The sequence below is a fragment of the Pogona vitticeps genome, chromosome 2, assembly GCF_051106095.1.
Source record: "Pogona vitticeps strain Pit_001003342236 chromosome 2, PviZW2.1, whole genome shotgun sequence".
In the NCBI taxonomy this organism is placed as follows: Eukaryota; Metazoa; Chordata; class Lepidosauria; order Squamata; family Agamidae; genus Pogona; species Pogona vitticeps.
This window is the reverse complement of record NC_135784.1, coordinates 142,562,997-142,588,247: the sequence shown is the minus strand read 5'-3', so window position 1 is coordinate 142,588,247 and position 25,251 is coordinate 142,562,997. Positions and strand designations below refer to the sequence as shown.

Here is a 25,251-nt window from a genome sequence, read left to right as displayed (position 1 = left end):
CATTAGCCTTGAAAGCTTCTCATCTGAACCCTTTTCAGCAGAAGCTCACCCCACTTTGGAAATACAACTGTCCATTGCAACAGCTCTTTCAATATGGTGAGGAAACTCTTTTCATTACTTGAAGAATAATCTTCCTGTGTTGGATATCTGTTAGTGGATTATTGTTAATGGTGAATGTTTCCATCCCAAGAAGCTCTTCCCACCTGAAGTTCATCTGGGTACAAAGCAAATAAAAATAGACCTACATGATGTGGCTTTTAAAAAAAGAAACCAAAAAGCCAATTTTGTTATTTGTTTGTTTTGTTTTGCTTTGTTGTCACATTTGTTACTGGTGGTACCAGTTTAAGCCTTCTGTTGTCTAGACAGTGGGGAAAAGACCAATATCATCAATGTACAACTGGGTAAATACAGGGGAACAAATGAACCATCTGAATGTACCCTTAGTGAGACTTTTACACGTTTCAAGAATCCCAAGAGATATCAATAAACTGGATTAGCTAGAAGTCTCTATGTAAAGATGGAATATACTGCAAGATTTTATGTCAATAGGTGCCACCACCTACTGTGCAATCAATAGAAACTATAAGGAATTATTTTGGTTTAGACAGCCAACTGGATTAACAGAACAATAACTGGAAAGCTTCCCATCTCTAAGCACTCAGCTCATCAGAAGCATTATATCACTTTTTGTAACTTTTAACCTTTCAACGATAGCATTTAGGTAAGATGAAAAACATAGCACATGCTCTTCAGACTAGGAACAGTTGTTCTATCCCAAAGGAGTGAGTGCTGTATTCTTTGCTGGATTGTCTTCAATCTCTACTCTGAACCATTCTCATGTTCTCTTTACATACTATTTTTTTTCCGTGTAAAAGACACTACTTTTTACTAAAACCGTTAGAATAAAAACTGAGGGTCGTCTTATACACAGAAGTAAGCTGAGGAGGGAACAAAATGGACCATATCTTGCCTCTGCAAACAGGCTTCCTTCCATCAAGAGGCTTAGCTGCCTCCAATTAGCTTAGCTTCCTACAGCCACGAGACAGCCTCCTCCAATCATGAGCCGTATGTAACTGATGTCAACTGATGCTGAACAAACCAACTGCAACAGTGCTCAGATGCAACAGAGACTCCTAATGTCCAAGCATTCTGAGCCCAGAGGCTGAATAAAGTTAAAATGTAATGCATAATATGACAGTACTGGTATGTAAATATTATCTAATTACTAAATAAAAATATGTTCTGTTTTATGTTTAAAAGATTGATTTCTTAATTTGGGGTTAGAAAAGGGGGCGATTTTATACATTGGGATGTCTTATACACAGAAAAATACTGTATATTTCAGCAACGGATCAGCAACCCAATAATTTGCTATCATGCATTGAGGAGTTCCTCTGATGCTGCAGGGGCCACTTCTTCCGCAGTAGAAAGATGGGCTCTCCTCTGATTTGCCTGTCTGCTACCGTCCTGAACCGCAGCTGGCTTTGCCCAATCTTTTCATTCCACCCATACCATTTCTTTTATTCAGCCAGCTTCAACTTTCACTCCGCTGACTGGATAACTCAGTGAATTGGTTAACTGACTGTTAAGAGGTCTGAAGTCTGATTCCTCACTGTGCCTGGCAAGAGAAAAACCAGCTTGCGTGTGGCCTTAGGCAAGCTGCACAGAACTAAAGTAGCCCAAGAAGAGACTGGTGAACCACTACAGACTACTATATACATAGAAACCCTGGAAGGGATCACCATTAGTCAGACTAGACTTGACAGCATGTAATTATTCTGTTCATCTTCTTTCTACAGTTACACATTAGGTTATACATCAAACTAACAAGCCTAATGCCTGCACACCCTTTCCTTACCTTTTCTTTTCCCGTGCTCATCTTTAACCATGATACAAGTACAGTACTGTATAAATTGAACTCAAGTCTCTTGTGACAGTGAAATTGGGATCTCTACGAGTAAATGCTGCTTGAAATCTAAAATATCAAACATCACAAGAATCTGCTTTAACCACACTACAGTATGCTGCTTTAAGCTGGTATATGAGGGAAGGAGGGAATAGATACAAGGCTCATGCTCAGGCTCGAGAATTATGGTTTAATTGGATAAAGATCAATAGGACTTCACAAGGGTAGCCTAGAAGCCAGCAGATCTAATATTTACCAGCTTCATTATAAAAGGTCTTGGCTGCACTGCCACAGAAGGAATTGGCCACAAGCTAACGTGAGAACACAAAATTATCCAAGATGTCCTATGGATCACAGCACATCTATATTTGTCTTAACCAGATAGCACATAACATGGGCAATTTGGTGTTCAAGCAACATTGGCAGCCAAAAGTAAAAGAAAACTACTTAAAATCTGACCAGAGTCAACTCTGACCAATGCAGGCACCAACCATGTGCCACTCTGATCAGTGCAGGCATCCTATGGGCTATCACAATGTGTTATTATTACTGAAAGCAACTGATCACTTTTGTATTTTACTCTCGTCAGGTAGCTCAGAGTGATGCATGAGCTGCTGCTTGTAAATAAGTACAGTACTCGGACAATCTCAATGGTTCTTAAACACTGGACCGTATTCTGTTCAGTATTTATTCATATTGTGGAATTCCAACTGCAAAAGCAGACCTGGCAATCTGACGAAGTGTTGGTTGCACTCAACCAAGCTCAGGACTGATACTTCATCAGGACTGCCACAGTAGCTCTGGCAGTTGCGATTCTGCATGGGTAAGTATTGAACAGGCTACCGGCCACTAACCCAACAGTACAATTATTTATTCTAGTTTAATGCCCTCCTCCTAGAACATTTTCCTGATCCTTCCCTTTTGTCATTTCTTCCATACAACATAATCAACCATTTTATCAACTTGCTATCTCACACATTCTCTCTACTCGGTCCCCATAAGTCATATGGCTTTGTTTACCAACTCATCTGCTCAACTGTTACACATCTTCCCCCTTTTCCTTAAAAAAAAAAAAACTTTGATTATTCTGAAAAGAGATGACTTTATAATGTTTGGAACAAACTTCTTCCTTTGGTAGGATCACTGTTGACTTACCTTCTGCTGTTCTCACTGGATAAACAGTGAAGAGACTACACCGCTTGCTTTCCTCCTTCACCAATACCGTCTCTTCATGTTACCAAAAGCCTTAAAATGGTTTTTACCACAAATACTCATCTACTCAAAGAAAGAGTCATCCTATGTCTGGAGGAAAGTAATCTGGCAACGAAATTCAAATGTTTGCGAGACAACTACTTAGTACTGTACTTACTTCCACAGAATGGGAAAGCAACAGAGCAGCCTTTCATAACCTAGCTTTTTCAGAAATGTTAACTACAACTCCCACCAACCTAGGGTTGCCAGATGTCAGGCAAAAGGAGGACATGTCCTCCTTTTTAGCCTAATGTCCTCCATCAGGCAGGCAAAGATAAAATGTCAGACTTTTGTATATTTTATGTTATAATTTTGGATGAGAGGGGGAGAGGTGGAAGGACCCCCTTCCCCCTGGCTTTCCCCTCCCCCACCTGCCTGCCCACCCCCGGTATTTTGAACAAAAGCCTCCCTTGAATTTATTTTTAATTTTTAACATGACTGTTTCTTGGTCGGTTCACTAAGAGACATTTATTGGCAGCTATTGTAATACAATTGTATTGATTGTGGGTTTAATCTGGAATGATTCAAATGAAATATTCAATATGTCCTCCTTTGTCCTCCTTTTTGTCTTTCTATGTCCTCCTTTTAGTACCCGTGTATCTGGCAACCCTACACCAACCTGAGCCAGGACAACTATTGACCATGCTAGATGAAGATAATGGGATTTGCAATCCAACCACATCAACACTTTGTTAGAGGCTGCTCTACAACACATTTCCTAAAGATTCAGACTGCGCATGCGTCACCCAGCTGATAGGCCGGGACATGTATAGAGACAGCAGGCCTGGAAGGGAAGCCGGGCAGGAACCCACAGAGAGTCTGCAAGCCGACTTCCTTTCCTGGAGCTGCCCCCTGCCTCTGCCCATGTAATGGCCGATCAACTGGGGAATGGATGCATGGGCGGAGGCAGCACCCAGCTCCCAGCAAGGAAGCCAGGCTTGCTGCCTCTGAGGATAGCAATGGTGGAGGCGGCAGGAACAGGTACAGAGGCCCATCCCTCAGAGGTACTCAAAAAAGTGACAAGGAAAATGGTTCTCAGCCACGATGAGTCAAGTCTGAGAGTTTTTTAAAAAGACCCCAGTTAAGTCGGCAGGGGTACTTAAGTCAGACTCAACAGCGAGTCACAACATGCAAGTCTCCACCTCTGCCTAGATGTGACTCATGTGGGAGAAATGCCTAAACTGGAAGGTTTTGAGGCCTACCTAGGCCTAGTTTCACGTAAGCTTCCTCTTCTTGTCCAGGTGATAGATGGGAGCTTTCGTTCTGAACCGTAAACTAGATGAAATAAACCAGCTAGGCCTCAAGGCCCTCCAGTTTTTGGCCTTTCTCCCAGATGAGCTCCATTTAGGTGCCTTTAAGTCAGGTAGCAATCCCAGAATAGAGAAGTATGGGATCTGTAACCCAATGAAATCCAAAAACTGCAACCCTATTCCTGATAGAGCTGCATGCTCCTTTTTCTGCAATATTTGTAGCAGGGACTACTTGGGATCCACTCAACATGGCAAAGTTAGAAGTCTGTGTTTCGTTTCTTCAGCTTCTTTTTCTCCTTATACTGCTCCAGTTCATTGTCAACGGAGTACCAGCTTCCACTCTATATAAAGATGAACATTTCCGATAAACTCCCCTCTTGATCTCCTGCTGCAGTATACTGCATATGTGGCTGCAATTAAAGACTGTCTGGATATACAGTATAAAACATGATGGCCAGGGCATTAACTAGCCCTGGCCATTATGATCACATTATCAAAAGTTAATAATCCTCACTGGCTCCCACAACATATCTAGATCCCGTTCAGGTTACTCTTGTTAAAGCAAAACCATTCACGTATTTGGGGCCACAGAGAGCAGGGGAGGGGGGACCCTCTTTCCATTTACCGGTATCTCTCCCCCAGGCTCGGACAGCTTAGGCCCTAAGCAAGACAGCTTGCATTAGGAGACAGCAACTTGGGAGTGAACCTTTTCCATACAAGCCCTCCATTATGCAGTAACTGTCGCACACCAAAAGGAAAAAAGTCCTTAATACTTCATTTCTGTTGTTATGTTGGGTTCTTTAAGTAGTTTCATCTCTAATATTTTTAGTCCTCCTTCAAAACATCTCCTTTGCTGCTTTTGGTGATTATTTGATTATGCTGTTGCTATTTAACTATTAGATACCGGTACTGAGTTTTGTTTCTGTTGCACACTGCTTTTGGTGATTATTTGATTATGCTGTTGCTATTTAACTATTAGATACCGGTACTGAGTTTTGTTTCTGTTGCACACTGCCCGGAGAGCTATAAGGTACAGGATGACTAACCCATTTTAGCAATAAATAGTTAATAAGCTCTCATTTTTACAATTTTTTGTTTCAGTCTTAGCAGCACCACTAAGCTGGGTGTGGTTATTAGCAACAAAGAAGTCGAAATAAGAAGTCTTACGTAAACAATTGGCTTGTTTCCAGTATTTTTCTGGAAAGGCAGGTATTCAGGTTTTTGTATTTTGCAGTACAACGTTGTAATTAAAGTCCCTTTTCCTCCTTGTCAGTGTTTTGAAGCTAGACTCTTGAAAATTGCTTCTGGAGGCCCTTGCTCATTAACTCAGAGTAAAACTCTGTTGCCACAGGGAAAAATGGAAATGCTTACATAAGATCCTCACACAGCTGGCATCTGTGAGGCGAAGAGTCACCTCAACCAGGATCAGGAGAGTGTACCGTCCGACTCTCAAACAAAGACAGAAGAGCAAGAGACGAGAGTTATAGAAAGGGAATTAAGTAAATTAGTAATAAAGGAAGAAACTAAAGGGGGCGCAAATCAGGCAGGAAAAGAGGAAGATAAAAAGGGGGAAGAGAGGAGAAAGTAGAGGAAAAAGAAAAGCCTGTAGAGTTGATCCAAGAAGACCCTTGGACAGGAGAGTGGGTGGAATTCAAATTGCCCTGGGAGTACGCTGAAAGGGAATGGAGACGACAGATGTATAGAAAGCCACCTTATTTTTTGGGGGGGGGAGACAAAGGAGAGAAAGCAAAAGAAAGAGTACGAAGCTTGGGTAAAAAGGGAAGAACAGAGAAAAGAAGAGAAAGGAAGAGATGTATAGTGAGTCCGGAGACATCCCATGGGTCCAGCCCCTTCAGACCCTGACGGAGAACAGTTCCTGATAAAGGGGGAATACCAAGAAAGTTCTATGTTCAATCCACAAAATTGAAGTGGGCAGAGAACACATCAGAGTTGATGAGTGCCAAATCCAAGTGGTCTCACGATGTTACTAGTTATTACCTGTTGTCATACCATGAAGAGATACCCAGTTTTAATAACGTTAAGACTTATGATTTATTGTTGAATTTGGATGATGAGAAACAAGACTCAAAAACTGATGAAGACATGTTAAATAATAAACCAGTTTTATTAGAAGAACTGAGTGTGACGACTGCCTCTTTGGACAAAGTTTAGAAAAAGGAGGTAGATGACAGCACCTCCTTTCTAACTGGTAGAATCACCATTGTGTATCTATCAGTAACACTCTGCCTGCAAACGCCACGACACAATCTTGTTGCATCAACATGGCTCCAGGTTTAGCTGGATTGGGATCTACAATTATATCTGTTGCTTTTTCTTAGCTCCTTCTCTAACACTTGGACAAATAATGAATCTAAATTCCACTCAGGTACCTGGAAAGTGCTTGAAACGTTCTCTATACGTTTCAAAACTATTCTAAAACTACTATAGTACTGTGTACAGTGGTGCCTCGACTTACGAACGTCCCGACTTACGACCATTTTGAGTTACGACCAGCTCCAGCCACAAAATTTTGCTTCAACTTGCGACCACAGCTTCGAGTTATGATCGGAAAAAAGGCAGGGAAAAAGGCGGGGAATTCAAACTGCTAACCGTTGGTGGCAAAGAGGCTGCTTCTTTGTAGCTCTTTTGCCCCAGCAGTTAGACTCTCTAACCATTAGAGAGTGTGCGATCAGAGGAGGCTTTGGACTGCCTGGCCTCTGCTTCCGAGTGAGAGTATGTGCGTTTGCAGCGAGGCTTCAGACTGCCTGGGAAGGTAAGATGCTACATTCTGCTTTTTAAAAACTGCCTGTTTTGGGTGGGTTTTGCAGAGTGGTTTTGGGGCTGGGGAGTTTATGCTCTGATGGGTCTTGCAGTGTGGGTTTAAAATGTGAAAATTAGACTGTAATATTAAATTAAAATTAAATGTGAAAATTAGAATAATTTTAGAATGTAAAATTAGACTGAGAGGTCTGCTTGCTGGAATAATGGTTGCTGGATTTATTTATTTATTTATCTTTGCATTCTGTGGCTCCTAGGGTTTGTGTACTGTGACCCCTCTTTTGTTTTGAGATGTGTGGGCTTAAAATGTGACTCCAAAGTGTTTTTGTTTTAAAATCAAGAATTTTTCTCTGAGGCACTCTGGTTGATGCAATGGTGTAAAATGTCGTTTAGACTCACGTCTCTCCCCCCCCCCCAATTGTCTTCTCTCTATCTTCTCTCTTTTTGTGCTTAAAAGCACAAACATTTGTCTGATGGATCTGTGTACCCCAGTGATGACCTTCTATCTTTCCTCTTTCCCCCCACTGTTCCCTCCCTCCCTCCTTTTCTGTCCCTTTTTAAATCTAAGTCATCTTAGATTTTAAAAAAAAATCTCCCCCTAGTGGTAGTGGACGGATTAACCGCTTTTGCATTAGTTCCTATTGGAACAAATGCTTCAACTTGCAACCGGCACCTCGAGGTACAACCAAAAAACAGACGGAACGGATTACCGGTAATGGCATTTCAATGGGAAGTTCAGTTTCGATTTATAATCATTTCGAGTTACAACCATAATCTGGAATGGATTAAGTTCGTAAATCGAGGCACTACGGTACTTTTCCCTTGGACACTCATGCCTATCCTTCTATGGTTGCTGTCTTCAAGTGCAAAGCATTCCTTCTGTCCTCTGTAGGTTATTTTCTGAGTTTGACAACTTTATTTTTTTTTTTTTTGGACCACTCCCCTCCCTAAAAAAGCTTTTTCAAGGTATGTTTATTTTATCTAAAGCATGAACAGGCTCTGGTGTGTTTCCAAGCAACTGTGTGGCATGGCCTCACTTCCTAAGACAATAGTTGTCTTTAGTTATCACTTTTGCCTACTTAAATAGGCTTCTCTCTCTCTTTTTTTTTTTTTTTTTTTTGTCTTTGTGCTGAAAACACAAAGCTCTTTACTCCTTGTTCCCAGTCTGTGTAATTCATCTGGGGCTTTGCTTTGTTTGTCCTTCCTGTAACATTTGTTTCCACCCACACACTGTGTAATCACGGTGGTGGTGGGGACCCAAATAATTTCTGTTCATGTTCTTTTTGGTCCTCATTTCCTCCAAGCATGTCTCTCTTTTACACATGCACTTTCTGAAATATACCACTAAATACATCACTATCATACACCATGGAGTTTTACCCATTTTGCACTGTTAAAATGATCAGGAACAAGCATCCTTTTTACAAATAGGTTCTGTTTGGATGGGCACGTGAATCTTTAATATCACCTGAATCAGATATTCATAATAATCTGAAATCCAAAGTATTGTTTTGAAAAGTGTTGTGGGGAAGAGAGAATTACTGTAGTATTTTTGTAGCAAGAACTCTAGAAGAAGAGGAAGCCTGACAGTTTCCTAAAAGGAAGGTTTTAGTTCACAGAACAGCCTTTACACTGTTCATTTAGTCACTTGGGTCCTCACAGTTTGTGCCATCAATGCAATGGTTTATTTTATGACTTGTTAATGTTACAATAATATCTGTGGCATAAGCATGACTCACTTTAGGTGACAAAGAAGTTTGTTGGATTCACAGTCTGATATCCAACAACAGAAGGGCTCTGACCACAGCAGGTACTGCTGTCTAATCGGGGGTGAACCTGCTCCACACTGCACTCCCCAACCCACTCAGCATGGTCTCCTAACCCTCCATGTAGCATTTTAAGTGATGGGAAGAGCTGCCACGAGAAGAAAGGGGCAAAGACAGCTGCTTCCATTCTCTCTAGTGCACACACATCAGTCTGGAGCCTGCCGAGAATGTATACTCAAAAAGTGGTTTACATCATTCTAAATCTTGTCAATTAAAAAAAAAGTACCAGAGCTGCAGAATAAAGTATACCCATCTGTGAAAGAATAACTTGGAAAATACATTTCTTAATCTGGTACACACTCAGTTTTGTAACATCTTTCCTTACAACAAAGAGGTCTGGTTATCTCAAAGGTTTGTACATTTTTAATGTCTTTTGATTTGACCTAAAAAGATAATGTTCAGTTTGAACTTTAGAATTTGTTATATAGCCAACACAGGTACCTCTGCGTTTTATGGCTTGGAAAGAAATTCATGACCCCACACCAAAATATTTAATTAAAGAAACAGAAATCACTGAAACATTTACTATGCTGAGGAAAGCACTACCTGCAAAGCATAGTTTCTTCTGCAAAACAGGTCACTGCTGTTTACAGAACATTGCATAATGCATTCTTCATCTTTCAGGAGCCACACCAAAAACCTGTGGCACACGGCTCTTGCTTAACCAAACTGGCAACAGAAACCCTGCATCCAAATCACTGGCATCATCAAATGCATTGATTTTTAAGAACAAGATTTGATGGAACACACCCTATATCCTAGAAGCTTTTGCTCCTAACCTCAAGTAAGTCAGAATTTCTTGCAATTAACTTGGCAAAGCAGAAGAAAGACATTCTGAACATGCTGCAAGATACCCTCTTTGTAATGTCAAAAATCCCACAAGAATGGTTCTCAGAATGGACACTGGTTCAAATTATGACACCAAGAACCATGCCTTTATGGCAATAAGCCAACATACTAGGGAGTTCGAAGAAATAATTGTGATCCATTAGTGGACCATGACACATTTGTGCTTAGACAAGTTCATTTTTGCTGAGCACAAATAGTGGTTGTTGAAGATGAACAACAGAAAACCAGGGAAGGGGAAGAGATGAAGAGCCTGGAACCCTGAACAGGAGCACACCACAGCAACATTTCATTGCACATCCCACTTTCATATCCTTGCAAACAAATGAGGAGGTTCTTAATATAACAGGGAAACAAATAGCTCTAAATAGAAAGCAGACTTCAAAATATATATATGAGTGCATGGGAGGAGTGTCTGTTAGAGATCATATTCACTAAAACAGAATATGTACTTCACATTTAAATAACACGTCAGTAGCCCACAACCAGACAGTGCCAAGATAGATAGTAGGATATATCTTTACATATAGCTGTCTCAATCTGCATCGGGGCGCTTAGTACTAATACTCTTTCCATGAGAAGAAACTGGGCTTCACATTGAGAAGCCCTAGGATTCTGTCGGACAACCACTGTCCAAACACTATTTTAATTAAAACAACAGATAAAAGATGACACCATTAACAAGATAGATTGAGAAACTGTTCCCCTTTTAAAATGCCAGGGAATGTTTACAAAAATAGGCCAGGCTCCCTCTTCCCTTTCTTCTGAAGAACTAACAAATACTAGGCTCGGTTCCAATTATGTGCCATTATCTTCTTAACATGCAATTGCAGATTCAGGTGCAACAGCCAAACATGCAAGACTTTATACTGTAAAGGCCAAGTTCAAGTTAAAATGCTTTGATCTCCTAGCGATACCAACACCAGCAACCTCTACAAAGACTTACAGCCATAGGTGGTTTTCACCCAATTCAGTATTTTTGCCTAGATGCCTTTCAAAGTGTCCAGTTCCACAGGCCATGCCTCTACAGCTCAGAAAGAATCCGTCTGAAAGGAGAGGAGCTGAGCTTTTTCTGGTGTTTGAAGCAGGAACATAAAGCCAATTTAACACCACCATTTCTTGGGCTGACTTACACAGTGTGGCAAGGTAGCAACCATGAGGCACAGAAGAGGAGAGCAGGGAAACAACAGGTATCTGGCTTTCCTCAAATTCTCTCAGGCTTGAAGAATACAACAAGCCTAAGAGTTAAACAATGGCAGTAGCATAGAACTGGCTCTCTGTCACCACTCACCTACTAGGATTCCAATTAGTTTGACAGTATCCTGGCTTGCAATTCTCCCTCTGATGCACTCAACTGAAAACAGATCCTGCGATTTTTTGGTTCAACCCCCACAATGCCAGGATGCACGTACAAGGACTTAAGCATCCCTCCACTCTATAGCTAAACAATGCCATCTTTATCAGAAACTGAATTGATGCTTTTACTTACCTCCTTACAAGCTAAAGGATTACAGTGCTCAAGAATGCTACAGGAAGGGAGCCACTTGTGTGAAAGCACTAACATTCTAGATGTCTCGTCTGAAATGCCCGTTGCATTTGGGCAGTTCCCAAGTTCCATAGTGTAAGGAGTCCCAGTGTCTCCTTACATTGTTTGATGCTCATTCAGTATCCCCTCTTATTATTAACTCAAATTGCTCAAATGACCTGATTGCTAGGTACAGCTGTCCTTCTTGACTTCTGTATTCAGGATACTGCACCACTGTTTCAGAGCGTCCAGCCTTTACTCTAGAGAGAAACTATACTGCTACTACTAAAGGCCAGATCTAATTTTGGCAGCAGATAGGTTCAGAAAACACCTTTCATTTCTTCCCTGTAATGAAATTGCTACTTAGGAGGATGTAAATGAAGTTATGCTACTCAAGGGCATGCTGATATCTATGTGTCTCATATTAGGCAGTTATGCTGTTGCATAACACAAGGATCCTGATCAGAGCATTCTGTCTCTGTTGTACAATTTGGTTTGGTTTGGTATCCCTGCCCTACCCCATCAAGAATCTTGTCATCACATTTGCAAACACACACACACACACACACACACACACACACACACACACACACACACACACACACACACACACACACACACACACACACACACACACACACACACACACACACACAAAATTATTTATTAAACACAGCACAAGCCATATCTGCATTTTGCTTTCCCGAACTGTATCTACCTAAATGAGGTGGGGAATAGGGATGGAATTTTCAATTTCCTAGACTACAAACCCCATAATTCTCCATTCTGGGAGTCTTACCAGACCTACACATACCTCACAGATGCCTAAATGCAACTCATCTGTCAGGGACTGGACTCAATGAGCCATAGGGTCCATTCCAACTCTGCAATTCTAAGATGATGATGATGATGATGATCTGGCAGAAAAGGCCTAAACTGAAGGGCTCTGAGGATTAACTAGGCCTAGCTCCATCCGAGCTTCTTGTTCCTGCTCCAATGCTAGCTGGGTGATTTCCTACCAAACAGGAGGGCAGACTGAGCAAGGCACATGCAGTGATCCACATTATATATTTTAAGCCATCAGGTAATTGCAATGGAGCAAAATCTCATGGTATGAGATATAGGCTAGATATAAGCTATCTGTTTTACTTAAATGATGAAGAGTGGTTGCATCTTCTTCCCGAAAATATCTACAAACTCTCTGCACATTTATCAGTTGTCTTGCATTCTAATACACATGCAGATATTACATCCACAAAATGAAAATTCATTATAAAGCAGATTGTTATGCACAAATTCACAGAACACCACATCGCAAAACAGAGTACAGTACAGCATTTCAAGCAATACAATATTTTTGCACCCTAATCATCCACAGTCAATTATTGCATTCGTTTAGTACCCTCTTCTTGTTTCAGCCAGAGGCAAACTGGGTGATCACTCAGTGTGACATATACAAGGTGGCATAATGGAAGATGTGGGGCCACAGCTCTCCTCTGTCGCTTAGCATATCTTCCTCTTAGCTGTCAGGACATTAACAGCCACCCACTATTCTAATTTGGCATCACTTAAACAAGAATCTCTCCTCATCCCTCTGGACTTTGAGATAATAAGGCAATGTGCTGTTCTGCATCGGATGACATTTACTGCATCTGATGCTCAGCAAGTCATGATAAGGAATTCAAGCTATGCTCATCCAAGGCAAATAAAATTTAAGGGGAGGGAGTGGAGGTGCTCCTGTAACCTCATAATAAAGGCCTCGATGAAGCAGCCCATCACTCTCCAACATGAAAACATCTTACTTTTAAAACCAAACTGGACTGTAGTTTCCAATAACAGGACATGTAAAACTTTAATGTTCTCAAAGGAACATTAACAATTTTCATTGTGTGCTTAAACACAAACTCTTTATGAAGAACTGACTCCATTTTCCCACACTGATTTCCTTCATATGAAATTCAAATACCTTTCTGAACAACAATATCTGGTTTGGTGAATTTTTGTCTCTCTCTTTTTTTGGGTACATACTTCTGTAGTGCTTCCTATGGGCAGATTTTCAGAAGGCACTAGCAGATTTGATAAAACTTCTCTCCGTGCCAGAATGGGAGGCATCAGAATAAGTCACAGTGGGAGGGGAAGTGGGATTACGTTGGCGTTAGGTGCCAAGCTTTCCCCATCTTCCCTTGTAATTATTCCACATGTGTAGGCAAGCGACTGTAGCTGCTGCTGCAGTGAGGAGGAGGCTGACAACTCCTTCCACTATCTCATTAAGTGTAATCATTTCAAGGGTGACTACTGGTAACCGTAGTTCCTTAGATTCAAAGCTTTTTTTTAAGCAGGGCGGCTCAGGAAGGGCTATTTTTTCAAAACAGAGCATTAAGGCTAATTTGATGAATACCAATGGCGAGTATCTAGCCCATGACACATTATTGGACTCCCATCACTCTCCGCCTTTCGCTATGTTAAAGAGGAAGGGATCTGTAACCCAACCAAGGCCTACAGGGCCATATGCTCCCCACAATGAAATATGCTGCAGAAGCTTAACTAGTCTACATTCACAGTAAAATACCGCTGTGACTCTTTCAGAGTACCAAACTCAGCAACAAAATGGGTGCAGAAATGAAAAGTAGTGAACCCAAAATGGGAAGAAAAAAAGATCAATTGACAAAGAGATGAGATGCGTCATTGCCATCATTGGGAAAGGTTCAAAAACGACACCAGCAAAAGTATTTAACTGACCTTCTCTAAGCAATGGCAGCAGTGACTTCCCTTCTACTCATGAACAAGATTCAGCATCTTCTTCAGCAACTAACTGGTGCCAGACAAAAGGTGGAATCTGGTAGGTAGTTTTGGACGATGTAGTATGTCACCATGGTAAATAAGCCATATTAAATAAAACGCATGAACAACACACATGAGTAGCAAGCAAAGAGAGATTTAGCCTAGCATTCCAGTTCCAGAAACGCTTCTCAGTTTAAGCAGCTACTAAAGAGAATCCAGGCAGTACCTTGAAAGCACAGACCAGCAAAATAAAAAGTACAATCCACACAGAGAACAGCTAGGAAAGCATATTTGCCCTCCTGCTGATATCTGGATGCAGCTATCCAGGTGGGCTGATTAGCTCTAGAAAGCATCCATGACCCAATGTTGTGCCTATTTGGCCTTCGTAAGGTTAAGTAATAGAAGCAACATAAAATGCAACAGGCTTACTGGAAAACAAGTTTACTGCCAATCTAACAAGCTTAGCAGAGAACTTTCCATATGGGAAGCTGCACATTCTGTTCCTACTTCCTGCAGAAGTTAGGATCACCCTTATGGTTTACATTACATGCATTTATTAAGCTTCCAGGCTAAATCTGTTCTCACTACAGCTTATGGCTCTGCCAGCCTGGATTCAGAAAAAAAAAAAGCACTAAGCAACGTATTCTTGATCATGACCTTTTAGTTGGGAAAAAAACTGCTTTTTTAAAAATTGAAGATCAAAAAATTGTTTCCTTTCTTGTTTTCAGTCTTGACATCAGAAGTATCATCAATTATTCACTTCCCCTGTTTTTATAAGTTAACACTATGTCACTCCTACAACCAAAAATAGAGAAGCTTACAACAAAACCCATCAGTTTTGTCTATTGTGCACTCAACCTGCTTTTATCTTTCAGCAACAGTTCCTGGCCAAATAATTTAACACAACCAGAGAGTTTTCCTCTGTCTTTAGAACATACAAGTACAGTATCATCCAGAAAATTCACTAGATTTAGACATGCTGCTTATTTTTAATTCAATTTAAGTGCTTGACGAACATATGATTTCTATGTATGCCCCTCACTCAGAAAAAGTTGCAAGAATACCACAACATTTCAATCAGATTTTAAACTCTACAGTAAAAACAACTAATAAAAATTGGTCACAATCCCACATTTTTCTCAATTATTTCTGCAGCTGAAAGTTGGTTTTAGAAAATTTGTCAACTAGTACAGAGAACACACTACAGAGCAGGATTGCAAAAGGACACGCTATTTCCTTCATTGTGTCCTATGCCTACCCTGAGAACCATTTTTCTGAATTATATTGACAAATTAACTGGTAAGGGTCAATTTACTGGTCTGAGCAAGAGAGAAACATGCTCAGGCAACTCATGGGACACATGGGAAATATATAACATACAAACCTTCTGGTCATCTTACTACCAACTTGCCATAAACCTCTTTGTATATCACTAATCAGTATAAGCCAGACAAGTCTCAACCAATATATATATATATTTAAAAATATCAAAGCTAATGAATTGATGCAATGATTTTTTTAAAAATGTCCTGATTTAAACTGAATATTGTGCAACAAATGTCTTCGAAATAATTGAAGAATGGTTGTCACATGGGAAAGGGGGACATAAGAACACATAATAACCATTGACTTTATTTTATCTTGCCTGCCAGTCAAGATATATTTCTGCATTTAGTTTCTGTGAAAATATCAGGTTGTCATGGAACCAGGATCTCACCTCCTTTCTCAGAAAAGATCTAACAATACAAATGTCTTTGCACAGGTTTTTCATATTCTGTGGTGTGTCTGAATGTTTATTCCTTGAATTGAGAGTGCACATGGGACTGAACCCCCTTCCTTAATTTCTTTCCAAAGGAAAACCAGGATTTACAACAAAATGTGTTAATCACTACATTCATCCTAACCACGCAATTCATACATATTATTTTGAAACAAGAAGAAAAAGTCCAAGATTTAAGAATAGTGTGTCTTCTAATCTTCCTAAACAATCTTTTTTAGAATGTGCCTTTGCATTTTACACTTAGTGGCCAAACGTCTGTTGACAGCATAGTAAACCACACTAAGGTAGGCCCACTGAGTAAACGGGGATTCGGTAAGTCAATTCTTCCACAATTTTCATTTATTCAAATGCGTATAATGCAGTTGTGACTTCCTATGCTAATGTAAATCACAGAGTAGGCCCATTTGAATCAATGGAACTTATGGAGAAGTTCCCTATTGACTCAATGGCCCTATGTTGTTTAGTCGTTTAGTCATGTCCAACTCTTCGTGACCCCATGGACCAGAGCACGCCAGGCCCTCCTGTCTTCCACTGCCTCCTGGAGTTGGGTTAAATTCACGTTGGTCGCTTTGATGACACTGTCCAACCATCTCATCCTCTGTCGTCCCCTTCTCCTCCTGCCTTTACACTTTCCCGACATCAGCATCTTTTCCAGAGAGTCCTCTCTTCTCATGAGATGGCCAAAGTATTGGAGCCTCAGCTTCAGGATCTGTCCTTCCAGTGAGCACTCAGGCTTGTTTTCCTTTAGAATTGATAGGTTTGTTCTCCTCGCAGTCCAGGGGATTCTCAAGAGCCTCCTCCTCCAACACCACAATTCAAAAGCATCAGTTCTTCGGCGGTCAGCTTTCTTTATGGTCCAGCTCTCACTTCCGTACATCACTACAGGAAAAACCATAGCTTTGACTATTCGGACTTTTGTTGGCAAGGTGATGTCTCTGCTTTTTAAGGTGCTATCAAGGTTTGTCATCGCTTTCCTCCCAAGAAGGAGGTGTCTTTTAATTTCGTGACTGCTGTCACCATCTGCAGTGATCATGGAGCCCAAGAAAGTAAAATCTGTCACTACCTCCATATCTTCCCCTTCTATTTGCCAGGAGGTGATGGGACCAGTGGCCATGATCTTAGTTTTTTTTTTTTTTTATGTTGAGCTTCAAACCGTTTTTGGCGCTCTCCTCTTTCACCCTCATTACAAGGTTCCTTAATTCCTCCTCACTTTCTGCCATCAGAGTGGTATCATCTGCATATCTGAGGTTGTTGATATTTCTTGCGGCAATCTTGATTCCAGCTTGGGATTCCTCCAGTCCGGCCTTTCGCATGACGTATTCTGCATACAGGTTAAATAAGCTGGGGGACAATATACAGCCTTGTCGTACTCCTTCCCCAATTTTGAACCAATCAGTTGTTCCATATCCAGTTCTAACTGTTGCTTCCTGTCCCACATATAGATTTCTCAGGAGGTAGATAAGGTGATCAGGCACTCTCATTTCTTTAAGAACTTGCCATAGTTTGCTGTGGTCCACACAGTCAAAGGCTTTTGCATAGTCAATGAAGCAGAAGTAGATGTTTTTCTGGAACTCTCTGGCTTTCTCCATAATCCAGTGCATGTTAGCAATTTGGTCCCTAGTTCCTCTGCCCCTTCGAAATCCAGCTTGTACTTCTGGGAATTCTCGGTCCGCATACTGCTGATGCCTACCTTGGAGGATTCTGAGCATAACCTTGCTAGCATGGGAAATGAGTGCAATTTTACGGTTGTTGGAGCATTCTTTGGCACTGCCCTTCTTTGCGATTCGGATGCAGACTGATCTTTTCCAGTCCTCTGGCCACTGTTGAGTTTTCCAAACTTGCTGGCATATTGAATGTAGCACTTTAACAGCATCATCTTTTAAGATTTTAAATAGTTCCACTGGAACTCAATGGCCCTACTCTAGTGCAAAATACTATGCTACACAATAAGATGTTGTCCAATATTTGCCAATCACTGAAATCCTCTTACACAAATTTATACTGTGTAACGAAGATGATGTCACCAGCCGCAGTCATGCCATAGCTCTTTGTGAGCATTTAAGAAGTTCCTAAACCCCTCCCCAGATTTTGGAGATCCTTAGGGGTTCTTTTCACCACAGGGCAACCTTTGGGAACTGCAAAATGGGAGGGGAAACTACATAAAGCCATAAAGATGCTGCTGTCAGTCACAATTCCTGCTGCTGGGACATGCAGCTTTGCCAACAGGGTTTCAGCCATTAAATTACAGGATTTGGGAGGAATCTGGCAACTACTGTAAATGCAAGTCTCTGTGAAACACTGTGATCTCCATGCCCAAGTGTAGCCCGTCTTAACTGGACATAATGGGGAAATCCATATTACCATCTTCGCTTCCCTGTCCCTCCACATACCTCTGAGTTGCTCCTTTAGTCTGGCAAAGACATGTATTTTCCTTACATTATTCTGCAATATTCCATATATGCTAAATGTAGCAGCAATTATATTAGATACATTTCTGTCTCATTATCTAAGAGCCTCTGGAAATGAGTATTTTAGTGTGGGAGAGTGCTTCTGATAAATGTTACATGCTTATTCTGCACTAGGTAGCACTGTGCTACCAATACTCTAGACTTATCCAGTAAGAGTGGTGTGTTATTTGTTAAACCTGCTGCCATTTCAACAAAAGTAAAATACTGTATATCTGTTCAACAGAGAAAATGCTATATATATGCTGAGACTGTGTTTATCTATGGAGACTTTTCATTTAGTTCATTGGGATGTACATCCAGATAGGCATGTACACACTGGTAGGACTGCAGCTGTAAATTAATTTCTCAGCAGCTCTCTCTACAAGAGAAATCCAGTGATGATTGATGCATTCAACACATGGAGTTTCAATGCCACAGAAGACCCTTCCTATGCTTCCCATTTCTTTCTTTGAGGTCTTGAAGTCTTATGTAATTTCCACTCCTATCTTCACATCAAAATCTCTTTGAAAAGTCTTGCCCAGGTAAACAATTCTTAGAAATTTGCACCTGCCAAGTTAAACAATGCCAGACCTTGCCAGCAGAGTGAGGACATGCAAACTCACAATAGGTCTGTTCCCCAAACCTGCAGAAAAATCTTCACCTTTGTTGCAAAGATGTTATTAACACAGTCTTTTCAACAGACTACAATTTAACAGCAGTAACTGTCCATCAAAGCAGCCGCCCTTGCAGGCCCAACTTGTTTATTTGAGATGGCTGGTAAATCCACTTTATTTATTCAGTCACCTCTCTTCCTGTTTGCTCAGCTCAAACACTCACAATCCTTAGTCACCTGCCCCAGTAAATTTTTTAATGTAATATTTCGATGAGAGACTAGTCATTCTGATTTTAACGTAAAGTCTCCCAACAAAAGCAAGTTTCAAAGATTTTTCTATACTGGGGAGAAACATGTTTCAGTCAGTGGCAATGCTGGTTTGATTAAATTTAAACATACCCTGTGAGGCCCTATGTCATGAGAACACAGAAGTGCCTCACCCTGCCATATGTTAAAAAGCAATCATCCAAGCCACTGCGAACAATCAATTAAAGGCAGACTTGGGGTAGAGGTATGCAAGGACATAAAAGTCTTAAGGAGGTAACATAGACCAATTACTCACTAAATATTTTTGTCTTGCAGGGGACCACAGATCCACATCGGAATTTCCTGTGTGCTTGGCTCAAATCTTTAAGAAGCAACCAAACTGCATGGTGCTTCCCTTATCATTCCTCTAGTCTAGATGAACAGCTTCACCCTGACAACTCAGTTAACAGCTGATGGAGCAAACTACCACAGAAGAAACAAAGAGCATGCTCACCTCACGTAACTGTAAGCCAAAGGTGCTATCTGCGCATGCACTTCAGCCGTAATTTAACTAATTCTGATCTTGCTTCAATCGTGATCTCAGCAGGGGTCTTCGGCTACTATTTCTCAGATTCAGCTTTCACTCACTATGACCTACAGTGGGGAGCTAGTAATATTGATCCATCTACTGTCGCACAAATTGCAAAGATAAGGTATGGCGAAAGCTTTGAATAGCAAAAATGCACTTTTATCAGCTTTGAACAGCACAGAGTTATCAGGCACAGCATTCGTTCAAGTTCTGTCAAAAATGGATTTGAAAACTGGTTGGTTGACCATGAAAGATCGCCTAGAATTAAGACACTGTAAAAAGGCTCAACCCACAGACAAAACTGTAATTTGCTGTATACATGTGTTCATAAGGTTTGAGAACTAAAGCAGCTCTATCTATGGCAGTTAACCAGATGTCTGGACAGCTGCAATATCATGCTCAGTGTACTCAGAGTATCCTTCTACAGCTGTAGCTACTGAATTAAACTCTACTTCACAAATACCATGAGCAACTGGGGCTATAGAACTCCACAACAGCTTCTAGATTAAAATGACAATTCAACAAGCAAATCTAACATGTAACTATTTTTCCATAATTTACTCAAAGCAAAAAGCTAATCTGCCATGAATACTCCAGACTAAAAAGTTATAGTGCTGCAATTAGATCTCCCAGAACCAAATCCACTATTTTCTTGATGATCTACTTAACAATGAGTCAGTTTATCAAGTATTCCGGGAGGTAAGGGTGAAATAACAAAGCAAGTTGAACCCTGTCACCATACCAGTGTGAAAAGCAGGGACAAACCCATTACTAACTGGTTTCTCCACCCAATCTTTCCTAGTCAACACTATTACTTTAGTTTTTCTGCTGCTCTTAATTCATAAGAATGGATATTATCAGCACTTACGATAAGGCAACAGCTTTCAAGGACTACAGTTAGTCTTTCCAATTAATTTTTTTTCTTATAATCAGAGAAGGATTCTTGACTCCAACTCCAAGTAACATTTCAATGTGACAGTCTAATAAGACATAGGTTTAAGAGGATGCACAAGATTCAATATCTGGCAAAAACAGCTGGGAACAGCCCCCTCTCTTGATTCCTTACCAATAACATCATCTTGCTGTCAGAGAGTAGTGGGCTGCTGCTTTCAGCTGTCAAGTAAATCAAGGGTTCACACCATGTAGTGTCAAGAGTCAACTCTAGCTACATTCCTTAAGGGGTCCACCATTAACCTAAGGAGAAGTCTATGCTCTGTCCCCCACTGCTAGATCCTGAACGCCACAACATTCAGTATTAAATTTCACCAGCGTAACCTTAAGTAAACATACAACAAAACCCCAACTGAAAATCAGAAATATATTCTTTCAAATTATTAGCTCAGTGAGCTGGGAACTTGGTTGTGGAGCCAGAAGCTGGGAGTTTGATTCCCTACAGTGCACCTCAGGAGAAAAGCCAGCCTGCATAGCCCAGGGCTAGATGTACAGCCCAGAGCAACCCACAGAAGAAGGGAACAGTAGACCATTTCTGAATACTCTATCATTAGAAAACCTTGGCAAAGGGTCATCATAAGTTGGAGCTGACTTGACAGTACTCAATAAACAATAATAACTATGGTACAAAAGCACATTTTTAAAAAGTGAAATAATACATCTGTCCTTCTATTATCAGACTCTAAGGAAGCAAGAACGCATGTAGGCATATGGCTACAAAAGCTGGTAGAATGAATTCCTGTCCAGAGAGCTCCTGAGGCTAATGCAACGGCCTTGCAGGAATAAACTCTGAACAACTGTTGGCTGGACTTCTCTGAACAGCTGCCATATCACAGTTTTGAAACTTCCCACAGTTTCACAAGCAGTTTGCCACGAAGGCTGGGCAAAGGGAGGGTAAATTGTGTCTCAAAGCCGAACTGGACTGGAGGGATTACCTCTGGATTCTAGCCATCATGAAACAAAGAAACTTGTAATTCCGTGCATGGTAATTGTAGTAACTGCAGGAGAGGAAGAAAAGAGAGAGATGTAGACTTGGCTTTGTCCTAAACATATAATTAGCATACCTAACAATTTCTTAATGATGATAAGAAACCACAAAGATGAGAAGAGGGAGAGGAAAGAAGAAATGACAGGAAACACAGTTTTAAAGTATCATAGAAGGTCAAAAGGCAGCAACCAACAATGAAGGCACTTTATGTTTTTCAAAGATAATTTAATGTCATAATAATTTAAAAAAGGACCAGAGACTGACCCCGGACGACAGGGCATCCACCTCTAGTTTAACGCACGAGTGCCCACAGTACATTCTTAACGTAGCAAGATTTTATTAAGAGTTGTTCACAGAGCCAACCGAAGCAGAACTGTTCAATTTGCTTCCATTCTTACACCCAAAAAAGTACTTTTTGTCAGTTATCAAACTGAAGAGGGAGGGGGAAGTATATCAAAGATTCATATACATATACATACACATATACACACAGAGAGAGAGAATTAATCAGTGGCCTAACACAAACATTCCATCCAAAGTGTACCAAAGCTGAAAGCAAAGGCCAAAGGTACTCCAAAACAAACAAAAACGAGTCTCATGTTAGAAATTCGAATAAGGGCTCTTGTTTGAAAAAAAATTTACTCTGGAAATACAGTATTTTGAGAAGAATCAGGGGCAAACATCTATGTGGCAAATTTCAGCACTGCTCTGTTATATATGCAAAACACAAGAGGCATACCTGTTTCTTCAGAATGATATGGCGATGGAAGAACTATGTTAACACAGATAGAACAAGCTGTGCACACACAGTTACTGTCTGGTAACTGACCTATACATTGTTGAAGGAATACTACATACAGTACTTATTTGTGTGTGATGCACAGACCTTTGGAAAGAATCAGGCATTTAGTGAATAGCACACCTTTCTTCCTTCCCTAGGAGAGGCCATGGCAAAGCAAATTAGTGATCAATAACTGCTGTGCATTTATCAAGGGACAAATGCCTATGAATGACATGAAACCTGCTTATGACATCTAAAACAATCACCCCCTCCATGCTAAGAGACCCTGTAAACCCTGTTTTTAACTTAATATTTTAATCCCTTTCTTACACAGAGATGGGAAGGCCTTGAAAAAACCTGAATAAATTGGGGGGAGGGTAAACTAGCCTTTTCCATTTTTTGCCAAAGCCACTTTTTAATTTTTCCAGAAAAACTGAAAAATATGGAGTGTGGAATAGGTTATTTTACAATGATAATATGTCTATGATATAGTATTCAAACATGAAAGCCTTAGTTAAAGACTTCTGAGACTTTATGTAAGTTCTCTGAAAATTTCCATTTTTTCCCAGAAACTTCCATTTTTGGGGAGAAAAACAGCGAAAAAACCTTTTTCGCAATAAAATTGAAATTTTCAGAAATGTTACATCTTTGTCCTTATACAGTACTGATATTAGTAGGCTCATATTGTGGATGAACCAACTATCAAAAAAATAAAAGTGTGGCATTATTAAGAACAGGGACTGCACTCATTTATACACCACCTGTTTCCATCTAATACCGCCCATGTTGGAACTGTGACATAACCTGGCACAGAAGCAGATTAGCAAAGAGCACTTTGAGTTTAAGCCATTCAAACTATACTCAGCAAAAGGCTTCAAGTACCTACGCAGCTCAGATTTCAGAAGAACCCAACACTTGAAAGTTAAGGATGCTCTTGGACTTCAGTGATCCCATCCAGATTAATCAGAAGATCATCTCAAAACATAATTGCATTTAACTTCTAAGCCATACAAAAACAGGATACACAGTCAACCAAAGACTGCCCCCGGAACAGGCCGACAGGGAGAGACTTATTTTCCTCTCTCACCATCTACTTTCCCATCTGATCCTTAGAAACTAAACAGCCTTTTATGAACTGCTCTTAGCCACAAACATTTTTCAGGCCACAGTTGTTAAGAAACTGGTATAGAAGACCAGTCTTCATTTTAACCATGAGAAAGTGGCGGGGAGGGGGGAAAGAGAGAGAATCTATATACAAGTCACCTGCCAGCTGTTTTCTTACATAAGTCATTTCCCCCCACCCCTTTTAAGGCACACTCAAGTTGTTTTCCCTATTTGCAAACGGAGAGAAAAAAAGAAGAAACAAAAAGGTAAGGGAACACCTTCTCTTTTAAGGCTAAGAAATTTTATTTGCCTTATCCTACCACACCGAGTGACAGCATTGACGGCGTAAGACCAATCTAGCCATATTAGTCAGCCAGGAGAACGGGCAAGACAGGGCTGCTCTTTGCTTACAAACCGGTATTCTTTGGAAACAATCCATCCAATTAATAAAAACAAGAGCTATTTGGGGGGGGGTGTTGGGGTACAGCTTCCCAGCTTGTGCTTCCCTCTTTAGAGCTGGTTTTCCTCCTTCTCCAAGGGAGACCCATAGGTAACACACACACACACCTCTCCCTCATCAAGTCTCTCTGCTCGAGAACCTGAGGAAGTATGATTTCTCTATGAAACCTTCCTCCCGGGCAGCCATAATAAACGAAGGGGCTTCGAGGTGGGTGGGCTGTTTTTTTTTTTGGCAGTTACAAAAACACTCCAGAGGAACTGCGAGCCCGGCTCTGCACCGAAGGGGAGAGCCCGGAGAAGCCGACCGAGGAGGCTGACAAAAGAAATCGCCCGGCGACCGCGGAGGCACTTTGAAACCATCCGATCCCCATCCCAAGCGCCGAGGAGGCGAGGGGAAGCGGGGTGCCCTCCATGGCGAGGAGCAAGAGGACGTGAGAAGCGAAAAGGACCGGCGAAAAGACGCCCAAGGAAAGCTCCTGCAACAGGTGATGTGCCATTCCGGGAGGCACACAAAGCCGGGAGGCACCGAAGCCACCGGCACGGCCACTCGGGGGAAGACACCCAACGGAAGAGAGGATTGCCCACGGGAGAGCGGCGGGAAGGAAAGGCTGCTTCCCGCCGCGGCAGATGGTGCAGGACCCATCCCGTCCCGACCCGGGTGCCGGAGCCACAAGGAACCCCCCCCCCCCGTCCCCTTACCTTGTAGACATTCTCGGTGATCCGATGCACCTCCTCGGAGCGCGACATGGCGATGCCGGGGGCTTCGGGAAGCACCATAGACCAGTCAGGGGCGAAAAGCTCAGCCGTGAGCGCGGCGGAAGAAGCGTCGCCCACCGCCACGAAGCTCCGAGTCCGTCGCAGGCGGCGCGGCAGGGAAAGGCGAGACGCTTTTATACTCGCTCCCAGAGCCGCGCTCATTTCCCCCCCCCCGAAGCCGCCTCCGCCTCCTCCCGCCCCCGGCCCCGCCTGCTCTGCCCTGGCGGTCGCCTCGAGGAGTACAGCCTGGAAAGGAAAGAAAAAAGGGCGGGGAAAGGGAAGGGAGAGGCGGCGAGGCGAGGCAAGGCAGGGAAGAGGAAGGAGGCGGAGAAGCTGGAACCACGCACAGCCCACACCGCGGCGGCGGCGGCAGC

The 25,251-nt window shown here is 41.6% G+C and overlaps 1 protein-coding gene across 6 annotated transcripts in view; it reads right to left on the bottom strand.

Moving 5' to 3' along the window:
- The window catches only part of BAIAP2 (BAR/IMD domain containing adaptor protein 2), a 173,560-nt gene extending 148,536 nt beyond the window's left edge, over positions 1-25,024 (bottom strand). For 3 of the 6 annotated variants that reach the window (XM_072990726.2, XM_078384291.1, XM_072990727.2), the window contains exon 1: positions 24,821-25,024. In XM_072990726.2, the coding sequence (XP_072846827.1) occupies positions 24,821-24,898 (78 nt within the window). In that variant the 5' untranslated portion in view covers positions 24,899-25,024. The remainder of the gene's footprint in view (positions 1-24,820) is intronic. The other 3 variants (XM_020813489.3, XM_020813481.3, XM_020813476.3) reach the window with 2 other exon arrangements.
- Between the last annotated feature and the right edge of the window lie 227 nt (positions 25,025-25,251).